Source organism: Carassius auratus, chromosome 47, assembly GCF_003368295.1.
Source record: "Carassius auratus strain Wakin chromosome 47, ASM336829v1, whole genome shotgun sequence".
NCBI lineage: Eukaryota > Metazoa > Chordata > Actinopteri > Cypriniformes > Cyprinidae > Carassius > Carassius auratus.
Window position 1 is genome coordinate 14,894,009 of NC_039289.1, and position 20,124 is coordinate 14,914,132.

Here is a 20,124-nt window from a genome sequence, read left to right on the forward strand (position 1 = left end):
AATGTGAGAGGAGCTTTGATTTCTGCAGTGTAATATACAGTATGATGTAGAGCTAGTCTAAAACTAAACTTACTGCTTTGCTCTGAGAGGACAAGTCATGTGGCCATGACTTAGGTTATACATATTTCTAGAGCCTACAGGCAAGATTTAAGCAGCTTAATGGTCTCATTGTTAGAGTCTAAGCTTGTTAGTTGATAACTGCTTGACTCTTTGATTCCTCGTCCTCTTGCCTTGGATGTCATGTTGCGTTATCCAAACCCTACAGGAAATTATCCAGATCATTCCAGCAACTTCCTGATTCAGGGTGATGACACAGTTTTGTTGCATTGGCAGGCTGTTCCCAAGAGTAGCATTGCCAACCTTAGCTTGTCAATGCAGTAGCTCACTTTGGGTGTGTCTCAAATATGTAGTGTATTTCAAAACACCTATGACTTAAACATGTAATTGACATTTGAAAAAATGGATTAACTTTTGAGAATTTTCAACAGCAGTCATGGCTTTCCAGTTATTTTATTTGTTTATTTTATTTTTAGAGAAATCATTATCCACCATTCGTAGCAATGCAAAACATACTATGGCATTAATTTGATCTATGGTGTTTTGCTGGTTAAGTTGGTTTAGCTGGTCCTGGCCAAGTTAGTGCTACGCTTTCTTAAGCAGGGATAGTGGAGCAAAACAATGATAACTTAAAGTCTGTTAGTGCACTGACACATTTTAAATCAATGTCCACTTATAAAGGATGGATCAGCTGTGAACACAATGCAGTGCTTAAGATGCAAAATGACTTAAATGTCTTTGTTTTATTATCTTGGAAAATAAAAACATAATATTATAATAATTAATGTGTCTCCTTTACTTTCAGACCATCTTTTATCCTCTTTCTGTCTTTTGTTTACTTTTACACAATGAACTTTTGTCTTTTACTCTCAGCTGCCTGAGGAGATGCATTTTATAGTATGAATGGGTCATTAATGGTGATTGATCTGTCCTGTGAAAATTCTGTCTGAAAACGATTGCATTGTATGCCAGTTTTTTCAGCACATATTGGCTTTTTTAAATGGCCGAATCACACAACAACATGCTCAAGTTATATTTCCCAACAAAAAACATCTCATTAAGGCATTATAGTAATTTCTCATTAACTATAATATCAAATACCATTATGATTTTTGTTTGGCATGAACAAAAGGCAATACATAACATACTACAATTTTAACATAATTTATTTGCAAATATACAAATATGCTTAATTTTCATAAAGTCATTGTGGTTTGACATGTAACTTGGTCATGTTCTTCATGTTTCATGAGGTTTGTACTTACATATCTACATTTTATTTGCTTTTTTCTGGCTTAAAAAGGTCTTGGACTCAGACCCGGTTGATCAAACACAGGAGGTTGAAGATTTGGATCTTCTGTATGACAGTCTGGAGGTTTATAACCAGAGTGACAGTGGCCCAGAGATGGAGGACAACGAGAGTCTTCTCAGCACTCCCAAACCCACACTAAAGTAAGAACCATGAGTCATAGCGCTAGGCTGATGCATATTACACACAAAAATGTCTACAAATTTGGCATCGGATGATGTCTACAGTGACTAGTTTGCATTTACATCAACAATGTACATTCATAAAGGTTAAATTCAAATGGCTGGGAGCAATGGCTTTACAACCAACTTCAATAAACTACCACATGCTCAATTTTTTAGAACAAGTTTTATTTTGGAAACATTCTGTATAAAACAGATGAAAATAATGTTTGCCTTGAAAAACCCATTGAATGAAATGTATAAGTAGAAATGTTTCTTCAAATTCTGATTAAATGTTAGAAGCAACAGCCTCTTGCATATAGAGGTGAGAAAATGAATAATTCAGCTGCAGTTGTTCCTACTTCTAGATGCTGTAATCTCATTGGTAGTCTTCAAATCTTGGGACACACCATTAAATGTATTCCTTTTGACAAGGAATGGTTATTTTATTTTTTTATTTTTTGCTAAATACTATTGTTCTGGAGGATAAATTGTTTGTATAGGAATGACGAACACGAGGAACAATGTTTAATGCTTGAACCACCAGAGTGAAAAAGTGAATGACTTCCAGTTGCATAGTCTTCGCAAATCGCCGCCAGTGTAAACGCCTCTTAAAGAACACTTAGGAAAAATTAACTGCTACTTTATTGCTGACCATGAAACTGTTTTAATATTCTTAACATGTGTATGTTTTCCATTCAAGGCCGTTCTTTGAGGGAATGTCTCACTCCAGCTCACAGACAGAGATCGGCAGTTTGCACAGTCAGAAGAGCCAACCGAGAGAGAAAACCTCCACTGTATGTCTGACAGTTTGAATGCTTGAATTATCAAAATTATTCTGCCTAAACAAAGGCAAATACAGAATATGCCAGTGTTGATTATATTTATAGTTAATATCAGTTAATAGTGCAACATCATCATAACAAATGTGTAATTAGAAATATTTTAGACACAAAATATATAGTTTAACATAAATGTTCATCAGTACATTCAGCAGCACTTTAACCATATTTCAAAGACAAAAGAAGTAATTATGAAATTACATATAAAGATGCACTGAAGTCCTACTTATGTGGGCCATAAAAGCTCTCTAGAGCAATTAAAATTTAATATAAATTAAAGCTACATTATATTTTAATTTAATTGCAGTTACCATGCAGTTAAGTGCGAGAAAACATTACATTTGTTTCACACTTAAGTTCTTTTAAAATGGGTTCTTTAAGTGCTCTTTTTAAAGGTATGCTTAAGTGTTTTTTTCACAAGATTATGGAGGAGATAAGAAAATACTTAAAGAACCAAAGCCTGAACCCCATGCTCACTATTGTGCTGTGTTTCTGTGTGTGTGTTGCAGGGTGGCGATCTGTTAACAGTGGATAAGAACAGGATGGCGGGTGGACGATATCCGGATGACCCTACAGTGGTGGACTCTACAGCTGGGGTCAGTGACAATTCTTGTATCTTTACACATTTATTATAGAGTAATTTTTATACAGCTGTCTGGAATAGTGTAGAATATCGATTACTTAAACAGATAGCTGATATCTGTTTACTATCCTTCTTTCTTTTATTCTGTTGATTACCAATGTGTTCGCTTTGTGTCTATCAGTTCGCATCTGTTTAAAGGTGTTTGAGTATTTAAACGTGTTTACTACCCAGCATCAACACAACAACAGCTCATTTATTCATCTTTTTGTCAACCATCTTTCTGTGGATTAGATCAAGAATAAGAAGTAATGTTTATTAAAATCATATTTATCAATGTTTATTCCTTTACACTAAGTATCAGTGTTATTTTAATGTTATTGTCATGCTCTGGAGAGGAACGAGGAGACACGGTATACACAAAACAATCTTTAATGGAGTCCAGGAACAGGGTACATCCAACACAGGAAATACACATAACAACAAGTAGACGAACAGGAACTGAACTGACTAGGGCTTTTAAAAACAGGATAATTGGGGTGGAATGAGACACGTCTGGTATCAGATTAACACAATCAATGGGAGACAAAAACTGTGTCACAAGGAGCAAAAACACACACAGACAATTATTTATTAGGGCTGGTAAGTGGTTAAAATTTTTAATCTAATTAATTACATGATGTGGTTATTAATTCATCGAATTAATCGCACATCAAATTTGGAGAAATTACTCCCAAAAGATAATTTAAAGTCATTGTTGTGTAAAGCATAAAAAATGCATTACAAAAAATAGGTTCAGCTAGAAATATTTTGTTTGATAATATTTAAATGATGAAATTATTTCTTTAATGAAATTATCTTCTAAATAATCAACTAAAACTGCCAGTAGGTGGTGGTAAATGTCTTAATGATTAAGTCATCGAGTCATTTATTCATTCAATTGATTCATTCAGGAGTGAAGTAACTGGTTCTTTGTGAATGGTTCATTGAATCATTAGGCTTGTTTGACTTGAAGCGGATCATCACCATCAGACCGATCGGTGTGTGACGTCAAAGAACTGCAAGAGCTTAGAGAGCAATGACTCCTTGTGTTTTTGAATCGCTCTCGCGCTACTGTCATACACCAATCGGTCTGTGCAGCGCCAATGCTTATGCCAATGGTTCAACGGGCCAAATGGTTCACCAAATTCATTCAAAACGTGGATTAAGAAATGAAATGCTGCTGTGGGTTTCTTGAAGATGAACACTTCTGCTTTGTCTTTAACTTCTGGTTGGCAAAATTTTGCAAAACAGACAACATTGTGTCTAAAATAACACAATATTAACTTCTTAATGAACTGTTGAATAAGATGAGTATGACATTTGTCTGGGGCGGGGCAAGAGAGTCAAATGCGTTAATAATTTTAACGCATTAAATTACCAGCCCTATAATTTATATATTATTATATTGACTGGCCAATCAGAGCACACATCACTTTTCAGAAAAATGAGATTTGTAAAAATCAATGCGTTTGAGAGAGGCGGGGCATAGATGAGCTACAATAATTTACATTATGTGGAAAATAATGTGTTTTTTTGACGTTAAACCGCATAAAGACTTACACTAAATACACAACATGTTATTTTTTAGCAATGTCATATGACCCCTTTAAACACTTCACCCTTTTTACAGCAGCTTTACTTCACAAATAACTGATAGTCATGACCTAAATATAATTTTAATTTACAATTATCGGTACAAAAATTTGCCATCAGTACCTTCCTCTCTAGTTTCATCATTCATACGCACATTCAAGCACTGATGATATCTGATACTGGGCCAGTAAGCAATTACCTAGAAAACACTCAGAACAATGCAAGCAATCACCAGTCACATTTTCTTAGTAAAATAAATGTTCTATCCTTCTTTCATAAGGGCCAACCTGTTTTTCAGTTTTTGTGCCTGACTGTTGATAATGCATGGTTGTGATCTGTGTCGCACACTTAATCAGTTAAACAATATCTAGTGTGTGGAAGTCACACACACACCACAATTCTGCTTTGTGGCTAAGTGGCTGTCGCCACAGCAACATGACAATTTTCACGAGCTCTTGAAGAGAGTGATACATGTTCCCGTCTGATGTGTATCTCTCCACGCAGGAGCTGGTGGAGGACGAGGCGGGTGGCAGCATGGCAACATGTGATCCTAGCATTAGCTGGGACGTGAGCACAGAGAAATTACCAGGAACAGTGGGCAAACTCTGCAAGGCTGAGTCGCAGACTCTCATCTCACCTAGGTAATAGACACCTCCTTATATTCTTGCCTTCCTGCTTTCCTTTTCCATCTGTTTTCTATCTCAACCTCTCTCGCACTCTCAAACGCCTTTTTTCTGTCTGAAAAATCCCCTCAGTTTTCACTGTTGTATTTAATAATAGTCATAGCAGATGTTCCCGCATCTGGGTGTTTCTTCAACTTACTGAGGTCAAATGTTTGGTGCGAAAACACAGTGCGATAAAAATTCATCACAGGTTTTAAAAACCTGTTCAGACGAATGCAAACATTTGCATGCCATCCATTTGACATGTCTTTTCTATCACACTTTGGCCAAACAAAAGGATTCATACTTTTGGTCACATGCCCAGAGCCGCTGATGAGACATAAAACTATAACTTGGTGGTTCGCACGAACAGACTATATGACTAAGCGACAGTAAATAGTAGAGTAAGCCTTTGAAACAGGCTCTGCCTCGTCTTCCTGTGACAAGTGAATGACAAACAGAAAGATGTGCAATGTTTTGCATCACCTACTTTCAGAGACTGTGTTTTCATTCAGCCTGTTTTCTGTTTTTTTAAACATTAGTCTCGATACATGAATCATAAATGGGAAAATCGGACCAAATCTTAGCTGAACATTAACTTTGGTGTCAGTATTCCTTTACTGGACATTAAAAAGAAGATTACAACTTTATTTTAAGGTCCAATTCACTCTATAAATTAACTATTAAAAGCACAATATGTATGTTGTGTACGCCACTGGAGGTCGCATTTTCAACACATTAACGAAGGCGAAGCTTGATGACGCAGTGAAGGAGAGTGGAATGATAATAATGGTTTTCACAAATGATAAATAGACTTGGTACTAGGTATCAGTTGTTGATTGAATGGAGTTGGATCTGAATTATCTAAATTTAATCTAAAATTGAATTTGTGCCATTTTGATTAAAAATCACGAGATAAAAAAATAATTCTTAAAATGAAACATCAGCATTCACAATAAGATTAATTTCATGCATTTACAAAGTAGGTTACATCTTTATTTCATGCCAATTTTAAACCAGTGAGTCTATTTTCTAATACTCCAGAGGACCGAAAGTGCTTAGTTAAAGAGAACCATCTGTTATATTTCTGTGGTCCATCATAACATCGTCTGTTCATCCATGTAGTTCTCTAGTTGGTTGTTCTCATAGGCCCCTACTAGACGACATATGTGTGTGTTTGCATTGGCTAATGAGCTCATTATGACTCAGTCCCCGAGCAATGGGCTCACAGACACTTTAGGAAATGTGGAACGCAGCAGTGCATCACTGATTCGCCTCTTTTTAGCTCTTCTAAAACGCACCTACTGTCTTCAGCAGGATTTAGCTTGGTTTTCCAGCTTGGACGACTTGTGTATAGTTCTCAGAGGAATTATAATATCTGTTCCCATTCCAGCAGCTCTAATATTTCTTCCTCCTTGTTGGGTGGCCAGTAAAACAGACAGTAAGCTGCAGCGGCGTCCACGAAGCACATCCATGAAGGACAGACAGAACTCTAAAGCTCAGAGCGATCGCACCAGCAGCATCGAGAGCGAGACCTCGCCAGACTCCAGGCTCATCACACAGGTTTGTGTAAGTGTGTGTTTGTGTCTGCCAGGATAAGAATGAGGAAATACTACAAGACTGATTCTCATTGTCTGACCTGATGTCTTCCTGTCACAGGTCCCGAGGAAATCAGTGTATGATCAGCTCAACCAGATCCTGAACTCTGATGAACATCTGCCGGAGAATATCATTCTCATCAACACTACAGACTGGCAGGGACAGGTTTGTACTGTAAAAAAAACATTTATATAACTCTGACTGGATTCGTCTAAAAGAAGAAAGTCGTTTTTGGGTGAAATAACCCTTTAAGGTATTACTAATTAAGGGTTAAAAAGAAAAGTAAAGACAATTATCTATTAAGAAAACGTTTTTGTGTGCAATACTTTTTAAGCAGCTTCTGTAGACAAGTAGCTAAATGAGCTCATTTGTAAGTTAGTGGTTTAGTGTCAGTGTTTATTTGTATTTTTTCCTTCAACTAGTCAGTCCCACATCCCTATAGTTTCTAAACGATGATGCCTTCAAAACAGTAACAGAGTTATAAGAGAGTTATAATTAAAGAAAAGAGGATAATTGTCCTTGATTTACTTATCCCAGAGTAATAGTACATTATTTTAAAAAGAGATTGTTATGATGGTAATACAAGGCCAGTGCATTAACCTGGGGATACAAACTGTTTGTATCACTTGTCTGTTTGGATTTATTTGGACATTCACCCTTACCCAAGGCTGATGTGTACCGCAGGGATAGCCATTATGCACATCGCAGTCCTCATAACTTGTTTTCATTCACACTGTCTCTTAAGCATTCGCACTGATTCCCTCGTGCTGAACTGTGAACTCTGTTTCTGTGTCAGTATTTGAATGAGATTCTTCAGGAGCACAAGCAGCCTATTGTGTCCACCGTCTCCCCCGCAGATGTTCAGGCCGCCTTCAACACCATCGTCACCAGGATTCAGCGATTGTAAGCACAAATAAACCCTAGCACGCTTTACAAGCGAGAACAGTAATCGAGTGGGGATTTTTGTGAGAACTAGAGTATGATTTTTTTGTCTTTTGGTGTTTGTCGTTGTGTCAGCTGCAACTGTAATGCACAAACACCACCCACCATTAAAGTGGCAGTGGCGGGCGATCAGAGTTACCTCAGCACGGTCCTTCGCTGCTTCGTGGAGCAGCTTGCCAACAAAACGCCCGATTGGTTGAGCTACATTCGGTTCCTAGTCATTCCTGTCGGTAAGCAGAATAAAGCATCTGAAGCACATGGCACAATTACCCCTCAAATGAGAGAAGTTACTGTATGATAATGACAATGGGTTGAGCTGCCTTTTCGTATACAACACCCTCTTCCAAAACTGTATGTGTCAGAAAAACATGAAGACAGATTTTGTGACAGATTTTTTTGTATTTATGTTTTGGCAGCTTAATGGGAGGACTCATACAATTCAAATAAAACATGTATTGTGTTTCTTATAGAGTTGCCGCCCAGCAGGTGGTATTATTAATGCACCAAAGCCAGTTTTTAGACATATTTGGTGCTTAGTGAGTGATTATTTTGGACTTTTTTTAATCTGATGTGAAAGACAACCAATTTATTCTCTTGTATTTCTTAAATGTGAACCAATTTTGATCAGGCTGCCATCCACTGGCCAAGTACATCTCAACATTTGACAGTAAGTTCAATAACATCTTCATGGACGCCGGATGGAGGGACGTGTTCGGGAGGTTAGAAGCTCCTAATTCAGGTTAGAGTCTCTGCTGATATGGGCTCTTCAAATAGATGCCTTTATTATCCGATTTAATGCTGGCTCTTATTGTGTGTGTTGTTTAAAAATGTCCACAGATAATATTGATGTGGCCGGACGGGTCTCACAGTATTTGGGTGGAGCCAACCTCTCCCACCAGTTCCCAATTTCTGAAGCAATGCTCACCTATAAACAAAAAAGGTATGGTTTTGTGTATGCGTGCTTGAGAATATCTAATTAATGATGTGGCATGTGTCAGTAGACACGTTTCTATTACAGATTTGCACAAAACTTTAGCGAAATTTTAGAAATGTCAATTAAAAAAGTATTGTGAATTGACGGCGTTTCCGTTAACTGATGCGATAAGTCTTGTGATAAGTCATGGCAATGGATTTTGGCTACACCAATCATTATATTTAATTGAAGGAGGCGTATGCGTGTATCTTGACAGAAGCTGTGCGGAGAGAAATGATCATGTGACTTTTTACGTATGCCATGTGACTTGTTATTTCGAAAAGACACGTTTCCATCGCAGTTTTGCGAAATATTGCTTTTTCGAATTGCCTGAAAAACCACCTCATGTAAGTGTAAAAACTTTTTTGCGATACATGGCGATTTTTTGCTAAATTTACACGTTTGAATTAGGTGTAATTTCAATTTGCGCAATTATAAGGGTAATGGAAACGCAGCTACTGATTCTTAAATGTAGTGTGTGTTTGTTCACCATCTGGTCAAAATACAGTTAAAAGGGTTAATCTTACAAGATTTCCAAAGATACCGAAGCCATATTTTACTTCAGATTCAAAAGAAGAACATATTAAATTATGTTTTAGTTCAAGAAAATTTTGGCTTTTTTATTATAGTATTACAGTAAAGAATCTAATGAAAATCACCACTGACAATGACAAAAAAGTACAACTGTGTGCTGATACCCTGCAGTAATGATAATTTAGGGGAAATCTGATTGATTGTCATAAAATAATCTTAATAATACTTAAAGACTTACCCTTCTAAATCCAGAACCGTCGTTTAATGCAAAATATAAAAATATGAGGTGAAATGTGACATGTTTAATGAGATTCACTCAACAAATTATTATGGTGATCACAATCATTATCATCAATAAAGTCCATAAAGTAGATCAAACAATCAGTTACACTTGCATTTTCTTTTTTTTAATTGTCACTTGTTTGTTTGACCTTGTTTTATTTTGTCATTAAGAAGTGGATGTGTGTTGAGGATGGCGAAGTAACCGTTATGCTTTGGGTTTTTCCCTTTTTTTGTTTTGTTTTTGCCTTCAAGGAAGAGAAGTTTGTATTTTGATTTTTACATCAGGTACCTAATCGTGTGTTTGGGTTGATGTGAATGTTTGCTGTGGTTTAAATCACTCATGCTCTCAGTATGTGAACCTCACAAACCTGTCGCGTCAATACTAGTTTTTGCTCACTGTGTGTTTCATGTTCATAATTCAGTCTTTTGTGTCTTTTACTGATTTAGTTTGGTTTGAGTTTAACAGGTTTGGAGATGAAGACTAACTTTTGAGTAGTGGTTAAAAATGTGGTGACTGAAAGGTTGCAGGTTTGGGAATGAAGGAACATGGAAATCATGTTTTTTTACCACTGGTAGTCTGTGCTAAATGAGTCCAGTGAAAAAGAATCATCCAAATATTGGATGAAATATATTACATACTGACTGGAAGATAAAAATGTGATAGTGTGCAGTTCTGCAGCCGTAGGACAAGCTTAAATACAATAGGTCATACAACCAATTATCAGTTTGAAGCCGAACAAACTAGAGAAAGATAGAGAGAGAGATACAGAGAGAAACCCAGGGAAACAGAAAGAGATAGAACACCTATAGAGAGGTAACAAAGAGAAATGAATGAAGTGAGAATGGACAGCAGAGGATGAGTGTTGTGCTGGAGGTGTTTCATCAGACCACATAAAAAAATAAAAAATAACTCCAACCCTTCCTCACCATCATTTTACAATTGTATTAGCTGATGCATTTGAGCAGGGCCTAAAATAAATGTAGAACTTGATTTCACCCATGAAGTCACATTTTGTTGTTTATGCTCCCTGGCCAAGCAAATCAAAACTAAAGAAAGTTAATGATTGAGACGTTTGCTGCAATCAAAAGTCAAGTGGTTTGAACAACAAAACATGCAGGAATTAAAAAACTAAAACAGGAAATGATGTCATAGAGAGACAGGCCAATAAGTCTCTTAAAATACAAAATAATTAGATTAGTGTTTTTTCTAAAAGCGCAAGGTTGGTCAATGTCATGTGGTGCAAACTCTATAGTCATTTGATATTTTTTTACCTATTCAAGAAAATTTTAAAACATTTTTTAAAAGTAATGATTATGTTGTGCACAAATGTATTCACGGTATAGGGAAAATACTTTGGATTTAAACTTTTACATTTAAAATTAAATTGTTAGATTTAAACTTTTACATTTAAAATTAAACTGTTACATTTAAACTTACACTTAAAATTAAACTGTTACATTTAAAGGTGCTGTAGGGAACTTTTGTAAAAAATATTTTTTCCATATTTGTTAAACCTGTCATTATGTCCTGACAGTAGAATATGAGACAGATAATCTGTGAAAAAAATCAAGCTCCTCTGGCTCCTCCCAGTGTCCTATTGCCATTTGCAGAAACTCCATCGCTCCCGGTAAAAAATGACAAATCAGAGCTGCGGTCCGTAACTTTGTTTGTGTTCAAAATGTAGAAAAATTTACATAATAAGCGAGTACACCATGAATCCATTTTCCAAACCGTGTTTTTAGCTTGTCCTGAATCACTAGGGTGCACCTATAATAAGTGTTTATATTCGGACTATTTTAGATTGCTTCGGGGATACCGCGGCGGAGTAACCCAGTACCTTTGTGATTCTTCATAGACATAAACAGAGAGAAGTAGTTCCGGCTACGATGTTCTTCCGCAAGAGGCAAGCAGTTCTGTTTATTAACCGCTAGAGCGTCAAAAGTTACCGACTGCAGCTTTAAATTTTTACATTTAAAATTAAACTGTTACATTTAAACTTTTACATTTAAAATTAAACTTTTACATTTAAAATTAAACTGTTACATTTAAACTTTTACATTTAAAATTAAACTTTTACATTTAAAATTAAACTGTTACATTTAAACTTTAACATTTAAGATTAAACTGTTACATTTAAACTTTTACATTTAAAATTAAACTTTTTCATTTAAAATTAAACTGGTACATTTAAACTTTTACATTTAAGATTAAACTGTTACATTTAAACTTTTACATTTAAAATTAAACTGGTACATTTAAACTTTTAAATTTAAAATTAAACTGTTACATTTAAACTTTTCTTAAAAATGGTAAAAAACCTGGCACATGCTTTTTAATTATAATTAGTTGCGACACCTAAAGTGTCACTGCTTGGAAGCAGAGAGCTTCTTCAGATTTGTGCTTGGTGTACATGTTAGTCAGACAAAAAAGCTGCAATGTGGATCAGGCTTTATGCTGACAGTCAAGTCTGTCTGCACAATAATACATGCTGGCTCTGTTTGTCAACTACAATCAACTAAAATCTGAATCTTGGAAGTTCCTTGTGTTCTGGTTTCTTGAGTGTTGGTGAGCAGCTTCTTTCAGTTGTAGACGACTCTTGGGAAGAGTCATGAAAGATTAAAATATTATATAGCAGTGAACTCAGTAATGAAGCGCCCCCATAGCCTGCGGCCTTACACCCCCTGATTGGTGGAGGATGTAAGAAGCTATCCCAGCATCCTCTCATGGCATGAGCCCTCACACTCACTGTGGTCTCACAGCACTCTGTCAACTAGAGGGCACCACTCTGTGTCACACTATCTGATCTGACACCCCCATTCTCACCCCCCACACCCCGATGACTTCACACACATCTCACAGACCATCCACCCTCACTGACAGCTTCACATTACACAGCTGTCAGCCCTGTGCTAACCACTCCCTCCTGTTTGACCTCCACAGCCCTGATGAAGACTCCTGCCAGAAGTTTGTCCCATTCATTGGGGTGAGAAATGCTTTCTCTTTCATTTCCTCTCTGTTGGCTGCACTTTCCACAAATATACTTGGTTAGAGACACATATCCCATGTTTGTTATAGTGGGAAATATATATATTTCCTATATTATGTTAATTATTCATAAATACTGAATCTTAAACGTATATTAGTATGTCATTTAAATAGCCTAAAAACAATGTTTAAGCACCATCCTGTTATTGCATGATTTTCCCTTGATACACAAAATCACAAATTCCTGACACAATCTCATCCCATTTTCTAAATTTTCACACAAATCTTTAAGCTCAACCTCATGAAGCTCAACCATTCATCCCTGTTACCACAGCTATAGTAACAAAAAAAAGTGTTATCTACAAAAATTTTGTTGCAGGAAAATAATGATAATAACAATTCAGAGATTTTGGCAGCAGGGTTGCAAAAACTGCAAACTTCATTTAAAATAGATATAAAATAAAACAGCTCATATATTATTTGGTTTGACCTCTTGAAGTGGGTAAGCAAACATTTTTACTTCCTTTATTTTTGTGAGAACAAAAAATAAAAATAAGACTTACAAATTTTTTAAGTTTCAGGGTTTTTTACCCGATTTTAACAAACAGGGAACCATCAATAGTAATATGTTCTGCAGTTTTGAGTGTAAAAACATGATTTTACACAGCTATCATATTTGTGTTAATGTTAAGTCTAGAGCATTGCATTGTGGGATACAGTATTGTGCACAGTGCTGGATGTACATTGCACATTTTGTGGATATTCTGTGCATTCAAAAATACTACATAAACTATGCTGTACCAAACATACCCGACCTATGTAATTTAGTTTTTTGTAATTTGTTTTCCTGCAGTTGGTGAAAGTGGGAATTGTGGAGCACAGCTTATCTACATCAGGTAGGATTTACTTGAGTCAAGACCACAATGAAACCCAGTAACAGCAGTGAAACATGTTTGATGTGTGTTTGTGTGTGTCGTCGGGCAGTGGACTCTGATGACGCAGTGATGGTGGGCAGTGTGAACATGCTCTCCTCACCTCCAGCACAGACGGGAACACCCTACGGGAAAGACATGACCTCCACCCCTCCGTCATCCCCCTCTGTTACTGCCAGTCTCTCTGGAGCAGGGTACGAGAAACTGTGCAGATATGGCTAAAAGACACGTGAAACACCTTACTGTACATATTTTATACACTTATATCTCAAACGTATGTGTATGCAGCTCTCCAGGCACCGGGGGTGAGGTGATGGGTCTACAAGTGGACTACTGGACGTTACAGGGCGCAGAGAAGAAGAAAGAGGGGGAAAAAAGAGATGTGGGAAGTAAGTACACGCTTAAGAGCAACTTCCGCTCGCTGCAGGTTTCCCGAATCCCCAGCGGAGGAGAGCCAACACCCCCTTCTGGAATGGCCATGACCGTTGTCATGAAGGAGAAAAACAAGAAAGGTGCGTTTGGTGAAAATGAGACTTGTAAAGGTGAAAAAGTGGTTAATTTGTCTCCCATGTGTTGTTACTGCTGCTTCACGTCTGGTTTCCTTCTACTCTCAGTGATTTTCCTGAGCAAGAAGCTGAAAGAGAAGGATGTGGACTCTAAGAGTCAGGTGATAGACAGCATCAGCAGACTCATCTGCACCGCTAAACACCAGCACACCATGCTGAAGGGTAAACCACACACACACAAACCTACACAATTCAATGTAGAAACGGCAAGAAGAGCAAGTTCAGAATGAATGTGTAATCTGTTGGTTGTACTCTACTGCCACCCTGTGGTCACTTGTCTACTTGTAATTGCAGAAGCTGACTTTACCAAGTGCGACATCACAGCTAACAGAATTTTGTCATAAGAACGTTCTCCAAATATTCAGTGTTGGATCTGGGAACATAAAAAAATGTACAGTTTTCTTGGCGTTAAAGGAATATTTGTAAAAGTTATGATGTTCTTCAAACATTCTTTCAACTTAATTTTAATTTAAAATTCAACATTCTAGGAACGTTCATTTGTAACATTCCAAAAACATACAGATGTTAGTATAATGTTGTTTGAAGGTTAGTACGATGTTCCGGAAACATTCTTTCAATCATTCAAACACCTGCTGTGAACAAGCACTGAAAGAAAGAGACATAAGAACACAAACTACAGCTTTCTTCAGTCACAACCTTAGATGAACTGAAAATTAAAGACACTAAATCTCTCAAGATCTGATAAAAACTCCACAAACAGCATTTCCAGCTTCAGTGTTTACTAACCACATTGACATTATTTCTGTCAGACATCTACATCAGTTCTTATTGAGAATTAACAGAGGTTTAGATGTGGATGTCTTATTGAAATTGTTTTGTGTTAGGTCACCATCATGGAGATCAGTGTTTGAGTTGGGCTCTTGACCCTTGATTTTTTTTGAGTTGCTTCTTTTGCAGCAATTGCAGGTGTTTTCAGAAAACGGTTGTGTCAGTAAAGCCATTTATAATTTAACTAAAAATTCTGTTTCAAATAAATGCTGTTCATTTGAATGTTCTATTCATCAACGCATACTGAACAAAAAAATCACAGTTTCCACTAAAGTATTAATTACAACTGTTTTCAAAATTGTTAATAATCAGAAATGTTTCTTGAGCAGCAAATCAGTATATTAGAATGATTTCTGAAGGATCATGTGACACTGAAGACTGGAAGAATGATGCTGGAAATACAGCTTTGATTTCAGGAATAAATTAGATTTTAAAATATATTCAAATAGAAAAAAGTTATTTTAACTTGTAATATTGTATTTGTATTATTGTGTGACTTCTAACAGCAGTCACTTAAACTGTCTTTGTCTCTGCAGTGTCCATCGATGGCGTAGAGTGGCATGACGTGAAGTTTTTCCAGCTGGCCGCGCAGTGGCCGACTCACGTGAAACACTTCCCTGTAGGGATCTTTGGCTACAGCAAACCCATGTGACCTGCTGCTGCCATTTACGGATGGGGGATAAAACAGACAACTGGATTTTCCTGTGGAAATGGACAATATAAAAGCCCGTGTCCTCAACAGAAATGTTGTTAGTGATGTTACTTGTCATTTTTGTTGCTTTGGCAGTGGAAGGATCATTGGTGTGTTTGAAACAAGCACTGTCTTTTATTTCAAGATGAGCAGCACATGTTGTGGTAGGAATTGTACTGGCAACGTACAGCAGCTTCAGTTTGCACATTGTTGGGTTAAAGTTTGTTATTATTTCTGTGAAATTTTCTGTGTCGATAATTGTTCTGTGTACAATATTATAGAGTGGGATTTATGAATTGAGCTTGATTTAATTGTTTGTGTGGAAGAGGTTAAAGGAATATTTTGCCCGTCTCATGACAGATTTGTGTGAGGAACAGTTCTCCGTAGCTTTTAAATCTCATCTGTGCCAGTTTTGATATCCGTAAATTGATGATGACAGAAAATTAAATTTGGGGTAAACTGTTCCTTTAAATGGAAAATAGGAGGATTCAAGTGCAAGTGGGAGGGGCCACATAACTGGTGGAAGGAGTTTGTGTTACTGTTTGTTGAATGATTTTAGTGTTATCTGTGAATTCTAAAGGGCACGTCCTTAAAATTTTAGTAAAGAACACTTTTAGATTAAGTAAAGTGTCTGGTTATTTAATACAGTACTTTATAATTTCATTACTGGATGAATATGAAAGGCGTGTTGAGTGGGATGGGAACACATGTGGACTAGTGATGCTTTGGCAGCTTGTGTGGGTTCAATCTAAAGGGCGATCTCAGTTTGTAAAATGTTAAATGCTTTAAAAAGCCCTTTAAATCGTTTTATTCCCTCTGTGTGGGGCAATGAGCAGATATTTCCACTTTTTACTCTTTTAACATTTCTACATTCCATCTCTGATCAGTCATGGGGACAGTGTTACCAAGTGTTTTCAGAAAGGCTGTGTCTTTGTGTTGAATACAGGGTCCAGTTTCTGCCGGCTAATAAGGGCTCATACTACAAGATTGTTGGGATGATAACAGGACGTCCGGCCAACTTTTTGTAACTTCTGTGGTGGATCTATTTTATGTTTTCTCACTTTTCAAAAGTCCCTTTACAATTTGCCTGTTTGTAAATACTGAGAGGGAGTAATAGAGAGAGAAAGAAAGTGGTTTTCAGTATTAATTTCATTGAGTTTGCTGTTACAGCTTATGGCGTTATTTTACAGCCAAGTGCAAACTGCGATATAGTTACAATGCGCATAAAATTGATGTTTTTCGTGTCTTTCATGAACAGAACTGTTATCGTTCTTTTTATTGATTGTTTTAACCAAGTTTTTGTACTGGTTTTGTTTTCTTTTGAGGTGAACTGCTGAGGTTTGTTCAACCATTTTGGGCCTCTGGTTGTTTTTAAGCACTCGTTTTAGGGCAAAATAAGATTTTTTTTTTTTCTTTTAATCTTTAAAACTGAGAGAACACTAATATTTAATCTGTCTTTGTCAAAAAGAAATGCAGACATTTGCACAAACCGTATTTTTAAGTTAGTATTGATTTTGAATGAACCACTGAGGAAAGCTTCTCTTCTTCTAATTCTCTGTGTGTACATAAACGTACAGTATACTGCCATTTCATATACTTTATACTGATTCGAATTGTCACACAAATACTAAAATTATTTTAACCATGGCTGCATTGCGATTTTTTTAACATTTACTATTCGTTTTTCTATTTCCTTTTTAAAGGAGTTGAACTCTTGTATAGTGTTTTTCTTTTTTGTTTTAAGACATGTAAATGAATATAAGAAAGTGAACCAGTGTGTTCTGTGGAGTGCATAGAATTATTATTATTTTTATTTTTTTCAGTATTTGATATATACGTACAGGAGAATTGTGCAAATAAATTACAAATAATAAAAATATGTCTGTCTTGTTTGTTCTGAAATTGAAGACATTGAATTGTGTAAATGTTAAACTATGATCCTTTTTAGATTCATGTATTGTCACAATAAGGGGTTTTGAAACTCTGTTTCCCATAAACCCCTGCCTAGGAACTCATTATTGAACAACACCTGTTTCCTATCAGTGACACTATAAAGGTTGCACTCATCCACACACACATGGCCGATTATTGTTTAGTCTATACCCTATTCCTAGTCTCCGTGTTTCCTTGCCTTGCCTTGCCTTGCCTTGCCTTGCCTTGCCTTGCTTTGCCTTCTTGTTTTTCGACCTTGGACTGTTTATCGGATTACTCTTTTGTCTCGCCCTGGATAGTCCCTGTTTGCTGGTGTTTGACCCTGCCTGTTTTGACCAATATTATGAATAAAAGCTGCATTTGGATCCTCAACTCTGTTGTCACAACTCCTACGTTACAGAATAATCAGCCTCACCCGGATCCAGCGGCTTTATTCGGCATACCAGCCGAACCATGGACCCAGTAGACCAGCTATTACATCTTCGCAAAGGAGGCCTATCTATTGAGGAGTATGTTCACCGGTTCTGTGAGTTGTCATATCTAGTAGCGCTTTATGATGAAGTTTTGTTTAAGGACATGGTGTCCACTGCAGTCTCTTCTGAGATGGCGGCACTTGCCTCAGTTCCTTGCATGGCGGTGGCGTCCAGTAATAATCTCTGTTCTGCCCGAGGACCCCATTATTGAACAATCTGATTGTCCAGTCATGGCTATGGACACCGTATGCAAACTCTCTGCCTGTCCCGTGACGGCTAAGGAGGCCATCTCAGAACTCTCTGTCTTCTCTATGATGCTGAATAGTCACTATGTTGAACTTGTTGCCCCACCCAACCTCCCTCTCCGTCCTCTTCTACCTCTCATGCTGTTTGTTCTGTCTCTGCTTCGTCTGTCTGTCCCTCAGGCCATCCTTTGATGGTGGTGAATGGTCAGGATTTGCCTCAGGACAGCCAGCCTCCAGCTGCACCAAGCTTGGAGGATCCCAGATCTTCGTCTCTGGCCTTCAAGACCTGGGCTCCACTTCGGTCCGTCGACCCTTTGGTGTCACCTTGGCTCAAAGCTCTCTCATCTCCATTATGGCCCATCAGTCAACTGGCCCCACCAGGCTTCCTCGTTCCTCCGGCTCCACCTTGGTCATTCGTCAACCTGCCCTCACCTCAGGACTATAATCCTCTGGCTTTGCCTCGTCTCTCAATCCCTCTGGCTCCATTGGGCTCCTCTCTCCCTCCAGCTCCGACTTGGTCCTTGGTCGCTCTGGCTCCACCGTGGCCTTCTGGAACCCCACCTTCTCCTCGGTCACCAGAGTCGTCGGCTCCTCCATGGCCCTCTGATCCCTCAGTGTTACTCTGGCTCTTCGGCTCTCCATCTTCACCTTGGGCCCCCCGTCCACCTGCTCTGTTTCTTTCAGTCAGACCCCTGAAACCTTCTGTTTCACTCCCCTCATGGGTCCTTCCTCCAACTCCATCATGGACTGTTAGTTCTTCTCGTAATTGGAGCATCTGGAATCTGCTCTTTGGCAGGGGGCTCGGTCACGATAAGGGGTTTGGTCTTTGTTCTCTCGGACTCCATTTCCCATAAACCCCTGCCTAGGAACTCCATTATTGAACCACACCTGTTTTCTATCATTGACACTATAAAGGTTGCACTCATCCATAGTCACATGGCTGATTATTGTTTAATCTGTACCCTGTTCCTAGTCTCCTTGTTGCCTTGCCATGCCTTCTTGTTTTTTTTTTTTTTACTTGGACTGTTTATGGGAATACTCTTTTGTCTTGCCCAGGATAGTACCTGTTTGCTGGTGTTTGACCCTGCCTGTTTTGACCACTCTTTTGAATAAAAGCTGCATTTGGATCCTCAACAATGTCACACCTCCTATGTTACAAGTATCTTATTAATTGTAGAAAATCAAATTTATATTACCATTACATTATTTAAACTCCTATGGTAAGTATCATGCTACCTATTGAGAATTTCCTAATGAATATGCATTCAGCGTTAGCATCGCTGTTCTTGGTGTCATGTTATTTTAAGGTGTTAAATGCTGCATTGCCATCTCTCGATGGAAAGCAACAATTTCTTGAGTTTTATGTGAAATACACTGATAATAATTGTATCAGTTTTAAAGACTGGGTGCTCACCAAACATTACTACTAGCGTATCAATAGAGGGAAATTATTTAAAAATTTGTATGGTCATACGCAGCAGTCAAGTCATAACATTTCAAGTCTATTGAAATTTGGAACCCATAGAAATAACATTTTATGTTCGTTAAACAACATACAATGTAATACAACAATAAATTAAATAATTCATTCATGCCCTCATAAAATGCATTATTTCAACAGAAGGTATATATGGTCACATAATAGTTATTACAATTCAAGTTTAATTTCAGGTAAAACCTGAAAACCAAATAAAGGAATAATTGATATTTTAGAGAACAGACAATATTAAATTTCTTTACCTGCATAGTAATGCGACACACCTTTGTTCGCAATCATAATGACATAAATTAGTACAGCCTGTTGTGGCATTCCCTACTCAGCTTTCTCCTAAAAAATAAAAATGTTACATTTTATCAAGGCAAAATCCACATATAGTTCCATATATATATATATATATATATATTGTTTAGTGTAAAACATGCTGAAGACTAGC

General features: G+C 37.3%; 2 protein-coding genes across 6 annotated transcripts in view; both read left to right on the top strand.

The window, feature by feature from the left end:
* The window catches only part of LOC113065203 (phosphofurin acidic cluster sorting protein 2-like), a 61,171-nt gene extending 43,327 nt beyond the window's left edge, over positions 1–17,844 (top strand). The window contains exons 8-24 of one of the 4 annotated variants that reach the window (XM_026236457.1): positions 1,361–1,509; positions 2,231–2,324; positions 2,879–2,965; positions 5,089–5,225; positions 6,677–6,815; positions 6,906–7,010; positions 7,642–7,748; positions 7,863–8,017; positions 8,416–8,526; positions 8,625–8,727; positions 9,829–9,861; positions 12,518–12,560; positions 13,416–13,458; positions 13,547–13,688; positions 13,783–14,006; positions 14,109–14,222; positions 15,386–17,844. In XM_026236457.1, the coding sequence (XP_026092242.1) occupies positions 1,361–1,509; positions 2,231–2,324; positions 2,879–2,965; positions 5,089–5,225; positions 6,677–6,815; positions 6,906–7,010; positions 7,642–7,748; positions 7,863–8,017; positions 8,416–8,526; positions 8,625–8,727; positions 9,829–9,861; positions 12,518–12,560; positions 13,416–13,458; positions 13,547–13,688; positions 13,783–14,006; positions 14,109–14,222; positions 15,386–15,501 (1,902 nt within the window). In that variant the 3' untranslated portion in view covers positions 15,502–17,844. The remainder of the gene's footprint in view (positions 1–1,360; positions 1,510–2,230; positions 2,325–2,878; positions 2,966–5,088; positions 5,226–6,676; positions 6,816–6,905; positions 7,011–7,641; positions 7,749–7,862; positions 8,018–8,415; positions 8,527–8,624; positions 8,728–9,828; positions 9,862–12,517; positions 12,561–13,415; positions 13,459–13,546; positions 13,689–13,782; positions 14,007–14,108; positions 14,223–15,385) is intronic. The other 3 variants (XM_026236458.1, XM_026236459.1, XM_026236460.1) reach the window with 3 other exon arrangements.
* LOC113065204 (proline-rich protein 36-like) lies at positions 17,839–19,515 on the top strand. Of its 2 annotated transcripts, none has more exons than XM_026236462.1 (2): positions 17,839–17,981; positions 18,371–19,515. In XM_026236462.1, the coding sequence occupies exons 1-2, from the start codon at positions 17,926–17,928 to the stop codon at positions 18,633–18,635; spliced, it is 321 nt and encodes a 106-aa protein (XP_026092247.1). In that variant the 5' UTR covers positions 17,839–17,925; the 3' UTR covers positions 18,636–19,515. The 2 variants fall into 2 exon arrangements, with proteins under 2 accessions (XP_026092247.1, XP_026092246.1); XM_026236461.1 differs by having other exon boundaries at positions 17,879–17,998.
* The last annotated feature ends 609 nt before the right edge of the window (positions 19,516–20,124 follow it).